General features: G+C 45.1%; 1 protein-coding gene across 9 annotated transcripts in view; it reads left to right on the forward strand.

Moving 5' to 3' along the window:
* LOC143981454 (NACHT, LRR and PYD domains-containing protein 3-like) overlaps positions 1–12,351 on the forward strand; it is a 176,944-nt gene that overhangs the window by 80,720 nt on the left and 83,873 nt on the right. For all 9 annotated transcript variants that reach the window (XM_077479302.1, XM_077479307.1, XM_077479308.1 and 6 more), the window contains exons 4-6: positions 3,224–3,262; positions 4,054–5,761; positions 7,949–8,092. In XM_077479302.1, coding sequence (XP_077335428.1) covers positions 3,224–3,262; positions 4,054–5,761; positions 7,949–8,092 — 1,891 coding nt within the window. The remainder of the gene's footprint in view (positions 1–3,223; positions 3,263–4,053; positions 5,762–7,948; positions 8,093–12,351) is intronic.

Raw genomic sequence — 12,351 nt, forward strand, 5'->3', positions numbered from 1 at the left:
TAGTGCTATAAAATTGCATTGATTACTGTAAAAATGTCACTGGCCATGAAGGGGTTAACCACTAGGGGGCAGTGAAGGGGTTAAGTGTGTCCTAGTATGTGTTCTAACTGTAGGGGGAGGGGACTGTGTAGGGGGGATGACAGATCATCTGTTCATACTCTGTATTAACAGATCTGTCTGTTCTCCCCTCAGAGAACTGGAAACTGTGTGTTTACACACACAGATCCCGGTTCTCGGTGTGCCCCAAGCGATTGCAAGAGCCCAGCGGTGATCGTGACTGCCAGGCACTCACCTCGGCTCCATGTGTGAGCAGAGGGCACGGACGTGCCCCCTAGTGGCCTTTTATGGTACCGACGTACCATGACGGCAATTTCTACTTAAATGGATCCAGTGCCAATAACCCCTACAGGAGTATTTTGCATAGCATATAGGCTTGATATACTGATACTGTTTTCCAAGATAGGGGTTATTGAAGCTGGATCCATTTATGTAAAAATTCTGAAAAAACTCCTAATTAACTTTTTCTCGCTACCATAGTTATTTCCTCAGCTGTGGAAGGCGTTATAGGTTGCGGGGGAGACTTGAATCTTTTCCCTAATGCTTGGTGAGACTATCTTTATGGTAGGCATCTGCAGCTGCTAAGAGGCTTTGATACTCACTTTGGTGGGATTCACCTTGGATCTGGGATCTTTTCACTGCCAACCTGTTTGGAGCATTTGCACTTTATGGACTTTTCTTTCATGTATTAGTTTGGGAATTGATGAAGCCACTGTTTTATATTATTTGTGTGGAGGCAGGGCCGCTGATAAAAATGATGGGGCCCCCGTACAGCCTACCTGACGCGGCCCCCTTCAGCTGCACCCCTGGTCCTGCCCCCGGTCCCTCCTTCAGCCCCACCCCTGGCCCCTCCCCAAACCCCACCTTGAAACAAAGTGCAAGTTTGTTACAAGTGATAGGCATGGGTGGCACTGTCTGTAGCACATGCACATTACGGCATTGGAGGTACGGCTGGCACTGTCTGCAGCACATTACGGCATTGGCGCCACTATTTGAACCACATTATGTTATCGGTGGCATGGGTGACACTGTCTGTAGCACATTACAACATTGGCGGCACGGATGGAACTGTCTCTGTAGGCAGCCCATGCCTTATGGTCCATAAGGCATGTGCTACCTGCAGACAGTGGCACCCATGCTGCCAATGTCATATTGCGCTGCAGACAGTGCCACCCATGCCATGCCACCAATGTAGTAATGTGCTGCAGACAGCGCCATGATGCTAATGCCATAACGCATGCGCTACCTGCATAATGCCATTGGCAGCATGGGTTGCACTGTCTCTGCAGACAGCACATACGTTATGGCATTAGTGTCATGGGTGGCACTGTCTGCAGCACAATTTGGCGCCCATGCCGCCAATACCATAATGTATAGATGCTGCTGCAGTAGTAGTAGATCTTGAATTCCCTCCTAACCCCCCAAGCAAGCACACACCTGTGAAATTTTTAGCCGGGCCCCACGAGGCACTTCTTCCCTGATCCTGCTGCTGCCTGGACTGGAGTGCCAACAAACGATTCCAGTCAGATGCAATGTCGATGATGCCAGCTGCTTCTTTTTTGTCTTCTACCGCTCCTGCTCGCCTCACTGATACTTCTCTCATGAGGAGGGAGAGGAATCACTCCGCGATGCCAGGGGGACAACACTATAGAGGACGCGCTGGCTGGGACTTGAGACAGAGCCAGCATGAGGAGCTGGCATTGAAGAGGCATTCTTCCATGCCCGAAATAGAGGAAATAGTCCCTCCCCTGCTGCCACCTAGTCTGCAGATAGCTATCTGCACAAAAAACAAAAACATGAAAAATAACCAGGGGGTGGGGGGGCAGGGGTTTGGTAGTTGATTTGGATGGACTCTGATCGGCCATGGCTGGAGGATTTTTTTATTACATTATTTATCTGTTCAGCTTGCCCAGGCCCCCCTGCTGGCTGGGCCCGGTACAACAGGACCAGTTGTACTGGCCTATAAGCAGCCCTGTGTGGAGCATTAATTGCACTTTATGGATTTTGTTCACATAACAGCATGTGATTTTATTAATGTGCTGTTTTGTATTATTCAGTGATCACACTGTTTAATTTATACACATTTGTCACTGATTTTTACCAATTTGTTTTCACTAATTAGTGCTGCACCTTTGCATATTCCTTTTGGTTGGCTGTGAGGTCCATAGCAGCGCACAAGTACTTCACATTTAACACTAAGGGGTTAAACAATCTTTACTGAGGGAGTTTACAGAAGAAAATAACATGTAAAAGGGAAGCAGAGTAACACTTCTCCAGGATGCCGGTGTCCTATCACATAGTGTCCCCCATCAGATAGTGTCTGCTGTGTACTGCGCATGGGCAGTACACAGGACACACCTATTTTGAAAATAGCTGAAGATGAACGGCGCCTGCGCCGTGAGTCCAGGTCCTAGCCCCACCATCCAAGTAGACATAGAGTTAGAATAAAAATAGCCGAGCGCAGCGAGGCCGAGCCCGAAGCATGGCGAGCGAAGCGAGCCCACGAGAGGCCCTCTAATATTTGCAGCCCTATATCCACTTGGATGGTGGGGCTAGCACCTCGACTCATGGCACAGGCACCGTTCATCTTCGGAGATTTTCCGAATCTCCTTCTGCTCCATACTGCACAAGTGCTGCGCCAGCACAGTACGGGGCGGGCACTATCTGATGGACGGATGCTATATGCCAGAACACCGGCAGGCAGTCACCATAACATAATGACATCACTCAGCATGCCGAGCAAAGCAATACAATCACAGCCACTTGTCTATTATACAGAACTTATATTTAAAGCTGTATTCCTTGGAGACCCTCATGATTGTTGCTCGGGGGGTTCTGAGCCTTGTGCCCCATGCATCCACCTGAACCTCCATCAGAAAGAGGAGTCACGGCTCCAGATTCTAGGTGTGTGCCTGTAATCCCTGGATAGAGAATTGGGGGCTTTTCTGGTCCCCCCCACCATGGTCACATGTCACTGCAATGTGCTGAGATGTTACCAAAACAAAGACTCTCCCCATCACCTGGAGGAGGAGAGACTCCAATCTACAGAGGGTTGGTGGGATGATGGTGTCTGGGAGGATCTGCTACACTAATAATTCTCTTAGTTATTATTTTATACATTTCAGAGGTTTGTCAGGACTAATCACTTCCCTAATCTTATTTCCAGCCAAACTGAAGAAGACGACACATGACAGCAGATCATCAGGTTAGTAGGACATCTGCGTTTGATATGAAATCTCTTCTGGATGAACATTTTGTTCTGTTGTAGTCTGGATCAGTGGTGGTACTACCAGAGTCACAAAGATTGCACTGAGACCAGGCCTGTAGGGGGGCCCAACATGGCAGGAAAGGGGCCCACTTCAGAACATTGCCTCAGTTCACACTGCTGTGATCCCAAAGATTTGCAACTTGCTTGCAATTTCCCTGTGACTTGATTGCGATTTTGTGATTTAACATTGCACTATGGCACTCAAATCGCACCAAAGTCACAGAAAGGTATTGCAGGATCCTTTTTCTTTGTTGCTGCTACTTGAGTCACCTTGATTAGGACAGCACTCATTGAAATGAATGTGTTTTGACGTGTCCAGCAACTTCATGTTGCAAGTCACATGATGAGTCTCAGCAGTCTGAACCAGGGATGTAATGGGCCCATGACAGGAACAGGTGGAAAAGGCTAGAGAAAGAGCCCCTGCCTCAGAGGGAAGAGCCCCACTCTTGGAGAAAAGGGCCTGGAACTGATGGAAAGGGCCACAGCAGTCATATTGGCTCTTCATGGTTTCTTGCACTGGAGCCCTGTAGGTTCTATTCATGCCTCTGGTCTTGATGATGTGTCCATAGTTTGGATGCTTCCACAGTCCTCCTGTATTTCATGGGATATCTCCTTTTAGGGTTCCATTCTTCGGGTTTATGGTTAGAATACAATATTTCAAACTGTGTCTTATAAATATTGTTTCATGTGTGTATGAGGAATAAAATATTCTCTTCTCTCTCATAAAGACCTCAGTAAGGAACACAGCGAGTCTATGAAAGAGAAGTTCCAGAGGATTCTAGAATATAATTCCCGTGTTCATCTAAAGGAAAGATTCACCAATTTATTGATGATAAACGGACCCCAGAATAAAGAGGGAAAAGAAGAAGAAATAAGGAGTTCAGGCAGAAGACATCTACAGATCATGGAGAAAAGATCCCCAACCACAATCCAGGCCCTCTTTGACCCTGATAAATATGGGTTCATCCCTAAGATTGTGGTGTTACAAGGACCTGCTGGGATTGGAAAAACAATGACCTCCAGGAAGATCATGCTGGACTGGGCCTCTGGGGATCTCTACCGAGACAAGTTTGATTTTGTGTTTTATCTGAGCTGTAGAGAAATCAACACCATCCCTGAAAACATAAGTCTTGTGGGACTTTTATCCAGAACCTGCAGACTGAGTTCAGATGACCTGGTGTCTATTCTGAAGGATCCTGGAAGTCAGAGAAAACTTCTCACCATAGTTGATGGGTTTGATGAACTGAGGTGGACTCTGGAGGAGAAATCTGAGGGTTGTCCTGACATTTCTATGGAAACCCACAAAGAAATAATTCTCCAAAGCTTGCTCAGGAGACATGTTCTCCCAGAATCTTCTCTGATCATCACCACAAGGTCACTGGCCATGGAGAAACTTAACACATTCATCGATGATTCTCACAATGTGGAAATCCAGGGATTTACAAGGGAAGATCGGGAGGAATATGTCCATCAATTCTATGGAAATAAAGAAGATGCAGACAAGGTTCTCAGTATAATAAAAGACAATGACGTTGTGTACACCATGTGTGCCGTCCCCATCACATGCTGGATTGTCTGCACTGTAATGACACAAGAAATAAGAAAAGATTTGGATGTAATTCAGTGTAAGACAAGGACTTCAATTTATCTTCTCTACCTGGAGGTTTTACTAACCCATCACAGCAAGAAGGAGCAGTCTGTACACCAGAAACAAACCTGTCTGAAGAAGCTGTGTGCTCTGGCCAATCAGGGAGTTCTGAACCAACAAATCTTATTTGAGAAGAAAGATCTAGAAAGACATGGACTTTCTCTGGATGAGGTGGAGTCTGTATTTCTGAATGAGAACATCTTTCATTGGGACGTCCGTCACCAGACCTGCTACAGCTTCATCCACCTGAGTGTACAGGAGTTCCTTGCTGCTCTCTATTATGGGATGGATGATGGTTGGTTTGGATTTAGGAAACGTATTTTCCTCCCGGAGATCTGTAAAGGGAAATCACTCCGTGGCCTCAGTTCAGATTACCCACATTTATCATTATCTGTACAATTCCTGTTTGGTCTCTTAAATGAAAATCAGGTGAAGACATTCTCAGAGGTCACAGGAATCCCCATCTCAATCCGAGCCAAACCTGCAATGAGAAAATGGGCCAAGAAGGGCAGTGATCAAACTTTCTATACTCAGATCATCTTCTGTCTGTATGAGACTCAGGATGAGGACTTCATTAGGAGAGTCATGTCGGGTTGTACAGATTTGTTGCTGTGGGGCTCAGATACTGATCACTTGTGGATGGACAGGAATTATTCCAAGCAGCTGAACTATTGCTTGAAGACTTTGAAGAAAGAAAGTTTTCAGTCTTTATATTTTGTAGGTCTCACTGTGGATCCAGAGTGCCAGAAACTTCTATCTCCATTCCTACACAGGAGTCAGGAGGTCGGGTAAGTGAGTGTGAGGATATCCTAATTGAATTCAGAGAATGGGCAGGAACCTGCATACAGTATAACGGTGATTATCAGACATGTTCTCCATCTACCACACTTGTTAGAAGTCCTGGGAACTCACACTTTCCTCAGCCCTAAGCCCTGCTTCACACTACAGCAATTTTCCAGCGACATTCTGATGACATGTAAAGTCGCAGGTCAGGTGAAAACACAAAGATTTTATTGGGTGTTGTCTTAATTGCTGTGATTTGAGTCACTGCAACAAAAAATACTTCCTGCACTACTTTTGTGTGATTCTTGTGCTGCACGACTCCCATAGACTTCAATGTAAAATCACCAGAAAGTCGCACATTTGTCTGAATCTTTAAGACTTTGCTGCGACTTCTGAGGCTTCTTTACCCCCCACCTCTCCTCCCTGGTCATCCTTGCTGCCTAAAATCTTCCTCCAATCACATCCCAGTCACACCTGAGCGTAGAGGAAACGCACATTCCCACTTCCATTATTTGTGTATTTTTCATGTGTAATCACACATTGTGTATAGGGAGCCCATTCACTGGAATGTTCTGCCCGACATGCAACAAACACCCCAAAGTAGCTCAAGAATCTTCTCAGTCATGGAGCGTTATGCATCTTGGCAGCAAAACATGCGTCTGATAACTGTGATTGGGGTGTCATTAACAATCAGCCGACATTCATATCTGCGTGTTTCCGAATACGAGGCGACCCACACAGGAAATGTGCGTTTTTTTATACGTCTGAAAAATGCACAGCAACGCACGCCACGCATGTGCAGATGTAAATGAATGGTAACACAAAAGCAATGCTCCTTTCTGTGCGTTTTTTAAACATACAGCAAAGCGCATGTATTCTTGCGTCTGCCATGCATTCAAAAATGTGCAGAAGCAAATGAATAATAACACAAGTGTGACGCACATTGTCGCACATTTATGAAACGCACAGCAAAGCATGGATTTTCTTGCAGGTTGCTGTGCAGTTGGAAATGTACAGATGTGAATGAATGGAAACGTATTTACAACTGACGGCAACCCGCAAGAAAACGCATGCTTTTCTGCGTGTTTTGTGTGGCAATGCACATCACACTTGTGTTACCATTCATCTGCATATTCATGTTTCTGAACGCACGCCAACCCATAAGAAAACGCATGCTTTGCTGTGCATTTTGAAAATGAGTGACACCGCACACTGCACTTGCGATACCATTCGTTGGCATCTGAACGTTTCTGAATGCCCAACAACCTGCAGGAAAACGCATGCTTTGCCACAAATTTTGGAAACATGCATCGCGCTCACCTTGCCATGTTTGCAGTACAAGCGTGACGCACGGTCGCAGCGCATTTCTGAAACGTGCGGCAAAGCACACAATTTCTGGCGGTTGATGTGCATTCAGAATCATGCAGATGTAAATGCAGCCTGATTGTTAATGACGCCCCAATCACGGTTATCAGACGCAGGTTTTGTCATGTGATAAAACACGCTATAAACACGGATCATCAAAGTCACATAGGAATGCTTCTCAGTAAAGTCACTTTGAAGTCGCACCTGGTCGCCGGGAAGTTGTAGAGCAAAGTCAAGCTGGAAGTGGCTGCGACTTTCATGTTGTGCTGTGTGAACCAGAGCTAAATGGTGGTTCCCACATATCACCTTCTACACAACTTCTGGGAACAATCACATCATTTACATCGCATTAACCCTTTCCCTGCCCCCAATTCTACCATTTATCACACAGAACATTTGGAGGGAAAGCTTCGTGTTCAGAGATGTGGGGGAGGGAAATAATGTCAGGGGTGTGACATCATCATCCCAACATTGGAGGGGCCAATTGTCTGCAGAAGTGGGCGGAGATGGGAATGTCTGGACTGCATTTTATATCTGGAACCAAAGTGGTGTTCCAGGATTTCCCAGAAGCTGAATGGAGACCCCTGTGTAGGAAGGCCGGAGACCCCGTATACATATCAGGGGCCTCCTTTAAGTTTTGTCTGGAGTGTGACTTCAAAGACCACTCATAGCCACCAATGAGAAGTCCTCATCAGGTCCAGTATGAGGCTGTAGAGCCGGAGGGAAGGCAGCCATGTGGAAGGAAAATGTTGGGGTTACATTGTTATTCTTGGGGTCAGAGGTCATACATTCTTGGTGATAATTATTATCTCATTATTGGATTTTAGATTTGTGGGTTGTACTATTTCCAGTAAAGATTGTCCGGGAGAGGACAAAGCAGAAGAAGAAGATTCCTCCTCTTCAGGATATTATAAGAAGTCGGATTCTCTTTCCTTTCTGATGAACCCGGAGAGTAAAATTCAGAAATTATGGTAAGAGAAATGTGTGATGTGCCGTGATGGGGAAATGTGACGTCTTGTGATTGTTCCCGTCTCTCAGTGTCTCCTTCTATCTCTGGGTGTCCTCCATCCTCACCCATGTAGAATCTTCCATCACCTGTCCTCTTCTCATGTCTTCTCCTCTCTCTGAGGGAATCTTTCTCTTTGTAATCTCATCCATGGGATTTGGGGTTCCCCTTATAGTAGAACAGTGACCAGGCTCTGTACATATGGAATGACCCTCCATATTCCTAACAAGCAGGAAATAGGATGGAATAGACCCCCTTAGGACTCGCTCACACGTCTGATGATTATGTAGAAGGAAGCAATGCTCAGTAACACTTCTATGACATTTATCATGTGTCTTCATTGTGTTTATCAAGCTCTGAAAACACTATAAGAATGCTGGAGAAATGTCCGGGGGAGGGGTTGTTCTTCTAGTGGGAGGAGCCTAAAGGGGAAGTGATGTAGAGGAAATGATCTCCTCTGATATGTGGATTTCGGATATATTACAATAATTCTATAGAATGAAAACCAGCCGCCATGTCATCATACTCACTATCGCTCTCCTGCCCCCTGGAGGACAGATTTCCCGGTCTGAGGATAATACCCGCTTGGTGACTTGTTACCACATTTGTTTTATTTGTATGTGTCACAATAGCTGGGATACTCGGGTCATTAATAGTTTATTAATTATAACATGTAATATATCCTCACATAGAATCACAATATATCCATGTAAGAATGCACAGAGCGCCCGGCGACCCTCCTCTCCTTCATAACAGTATAGCATTGGCTCTCCTAGTGTATCTGACAGGCGTGATGACGTCTCCACCTTACACGTTACACCCTAGGCGGGGCTTCATCATGTATATTTGTGTTGTTTGTTTAAAATGTGTAAATATTAACACTTTTAGGTTTATGGAGTCTCACTTCTAGCGCTGCACAGCTATCTTTATATCTATCCTGTAAGGGAGGTGTCACTGCACATCACCAATCATAAGTGGCTGACCACAACGTAGGTTTTTTGATGTACATAGTATGCTAAAGTTTGGGTTGTCTCACTCATCATGCTGCAATATTGGGCACTTTGACAATATCTTACTTATATTGTTTTTTCTAACATTGTAATATTCCTGTATAATTGTGCTGAAACACGTGTGGATTGTTTAAACATTTGAAATACAAATCCTATTTTTAGGTTTAGGGAGTCTCACTTGTACTGCTGCACAGTTGTCTTTCTATGTATTTGGTGTTGGATTTTGTGGATGAATCCTTCTGTGTTCAGCTGATTAGTATATATAATTGGAAGAGGTTTTTGGCTGTGCAGTGACACATTCCCTGCCTGGCACTGTCAGTATTGCCGGCTGGTTGGTGATTTTGCCGGCACACAGAAGCTATTGGAGTTACCACACGGCTGTTCTGTACAACCAGAAGTGACCGGAGCTGCTCTGTCCTACTTCTCTATTATTTCCCAGTGCATTCTGGGATACCGGAGCCTCCGCTGTCTGTCCTCCAATGCCCAGCGATTATTGGACATCACCATGAAATGAATGGAGGCGACTGACAAGCGTGGATGTCTCATGACAGCGACATGCGGCTTCATTTATAACACGACACAACGCTACCGCTCCTGTGTGACCAGCACTGTGTGCCGCCATTGTAATATTCATGGCAGGCATGGAAGGCGGTTATCAGGCTTTAGAAATGCTGAATAAATGTCACATAATGACATGGTACTGACACACGTGTGACCGAGACCTCACTGACCTCTGTAGCTACAGACACCACAGATCAATTCATCCTCAATTTTCACACAATGTGCAGTGAGGTCCCTCCGGTGGGTTTCAGAAATCTACTTCTCCTCCCCCTCCTCTGAGTCATTCAGTTATGAAGGGAAATTGAAGCTTGAGCTACTGAGCTCTGTAAATAACATGGATTGTACAGTGATCCGGGAAGGACAGGCAGGTAAACATGTGGAAAAGAGATTTCAGCTCCACCTGCTGGCTGAAAATGAAAATGCTAATTATTTATATCCCATATTTCATATTTGCAAATCTATGAATGGAATGTTTTGTCCTGACCATAATAAAGACAGAAAACAGGATCCATTCCTCTGAAGACAAAGACCTCAGACAGTTCTCACTTCTGTACAAAACGCCGTCCCATAACAATACAATTCATACTCCAGAATAGGGATGAGCCGAACACCCCCCGGTTCGGTTCGCACCAGAACTTGCGAACGACCCCCGCGTTCGGTACGAACGTTAGAACCCCATTGAAGTCTATGGGACTCGAACGTTCGAATTGGAAAGTGCTAATTTTAATGGCTAATATGCAAGATAGTGTCCTAAAAAGGGTTTGGCGACCTGCCTCCTGCCCCAGGGGACATGGGTCACTGCAAAAAAAAAGTTTTAAAAACTACCGTTTTGGCGGGAGCACTGATTTTAATGACGATTAAAGTGAAAAAAAAAAGTGAAATATTCCTTTAAATATGGTGCCTGGGGGGTGTCTGTAGTATGCCTGTGAAGTGCCACGTGTTTCCCGTGTTTAGAACAGTCCCTGCACAAAATGACATTAAACGGAAATAACACCATTTAAAACTGCTTGCGGTTTTAATGTTATATCTGGTTCCTACAATATGGTTTAAAATCATTCAGAAAAATGGCATGGGTAGCCCTCCCTGCCCATTACCAGCCTATTTGGGTCTTGTACAAATATTAAGGGGAACCCCGTACCCATATTAAAAAAAAGGAAATGCGTGTGGCCCCCAGGCCCTATATACTCAGAACAGCAGTATACAGGCGGTGCAAACAAGACAGGGACTGTGTAGGTTTGTTGTGTTAAGTTGAATCTGTTTGTCATTTTCAACCGGTACATTTTTAAAGTGTAGCTCCAGTCAAAAAAACTATCTTTAAGCTTTTTGGAAAACATAGGGAAGGGTTATCACCCCTGTATAATTTGTTTTGTCGTCCATCTTTTTTCATCTCACTTGCTGCTGTCTCCTTCCGTTTGCAAGTAGGAGATGTTTGTAAGTTGGATGTTTGAAAGTAGGGGCCTGCCCTATATTATAGCGGCATGTACTGGGTACAGAGCACGCAGACAGCACGCACTATCTCCTAACACTACTGACTGCAAGCTCTATTATTAACCACTTGTTAGCCCAATGTTTGCATAAAGTGAAAGATGAAGTTATGCTGAGTAAATAGATATCAAACATGTCACTCTTCAAAATTGCACATGCCCGTGGAATGGCGCCAAACGTCGCTACTTAAAAAATCCCCATAGGTGACGCTTTAAATATTTTTTTAATGGTTACATGTTTTGAGTTGCAGAGGAGGTCTAGGACTAGAATTATTGCTCTCGCTCTAACATTCTCGGCGATACCTCACATGTGTGGCACATGCGAGCACATGGGGACATGGGCGCTTTAATTTTTATTTTATTTTTTTTATTGTTCATTTTACTTTATTTATTTTAGTTTGACATTTTTTTTCCCAAAAATATATTTTTGATCACTTTTATTCCTATTACAAGAAATGTAAACATCCCTTGTAATAGGAATATGGGGTGACAGGTCCTCTTTACAGTGAAATCTGGGGGGTCAATATGACCCCACATCTCACCTCTAGGCTGGGAAGCCTGAAATAAAAAATAAAAAAAAGATTCTGGCTTTGATTGTACTGGCGAGTTGGTAGAAGCACCGGAGGGCGGTGAGGGGCGTCTATGGCTGGGTATTTCAGGGTATCACCGAGTATGGCTGGGTATCTCTGAGTATGGCTGGGTATGGCAATTTATGGCAGGGTATTACAGAGTATTGGCGGGGTATTGGCGGGGTACTACAGAGTAATAGCAGGGTACTGCAGAGTATTGGGGGTACTGCAGAGTATTGGGGGGTACTGCAGAGTATTGGGGGGTACTGCAGAGTATTGGGGGTTACTGCAGAGTATTGCGGGGTACTGCAGAGTAATGGCAGGGTACTGCACTGCAGAGTAATGGCGGGGTACTGCAGAGTAATGGCGGGGTACTGCAGAGTAATGGCGGGGTACTGCACTGCAGAGTAATGGCGGGGTACTGCACTGCAGAGTAATGGCGGGGTACTGCAGAGTAATGGCGGGGTACTGCAGAGTAATGGCAGGGTACTGCAGAGTATGCATTGGTATTGCAGAGTATTGGCAGGGAATTGAGGGGTTAAATTCGGTGAGCAGCGATGTGGGCACTGCAGATGCAGCCCACATCGCTGCTGACACCGA

The sequence above is a fragment of the Lithobates pipiens genome, unplaced genomic scaffold (assembly GCF_037356315.1).
Source record: "Lithobates pipiens isolate NorthernLeopardFrog02 unplaced genomic scaffold, aLitPip1_a1.2 Scaffold_157, whole genome shotgun sequence".
NCBI classification, from domain to species: Eukaryota; Metazoa; Chordata; class Amphibia; order Anura; family Ranidae; genus Lithobates; species Lithobates pipiens.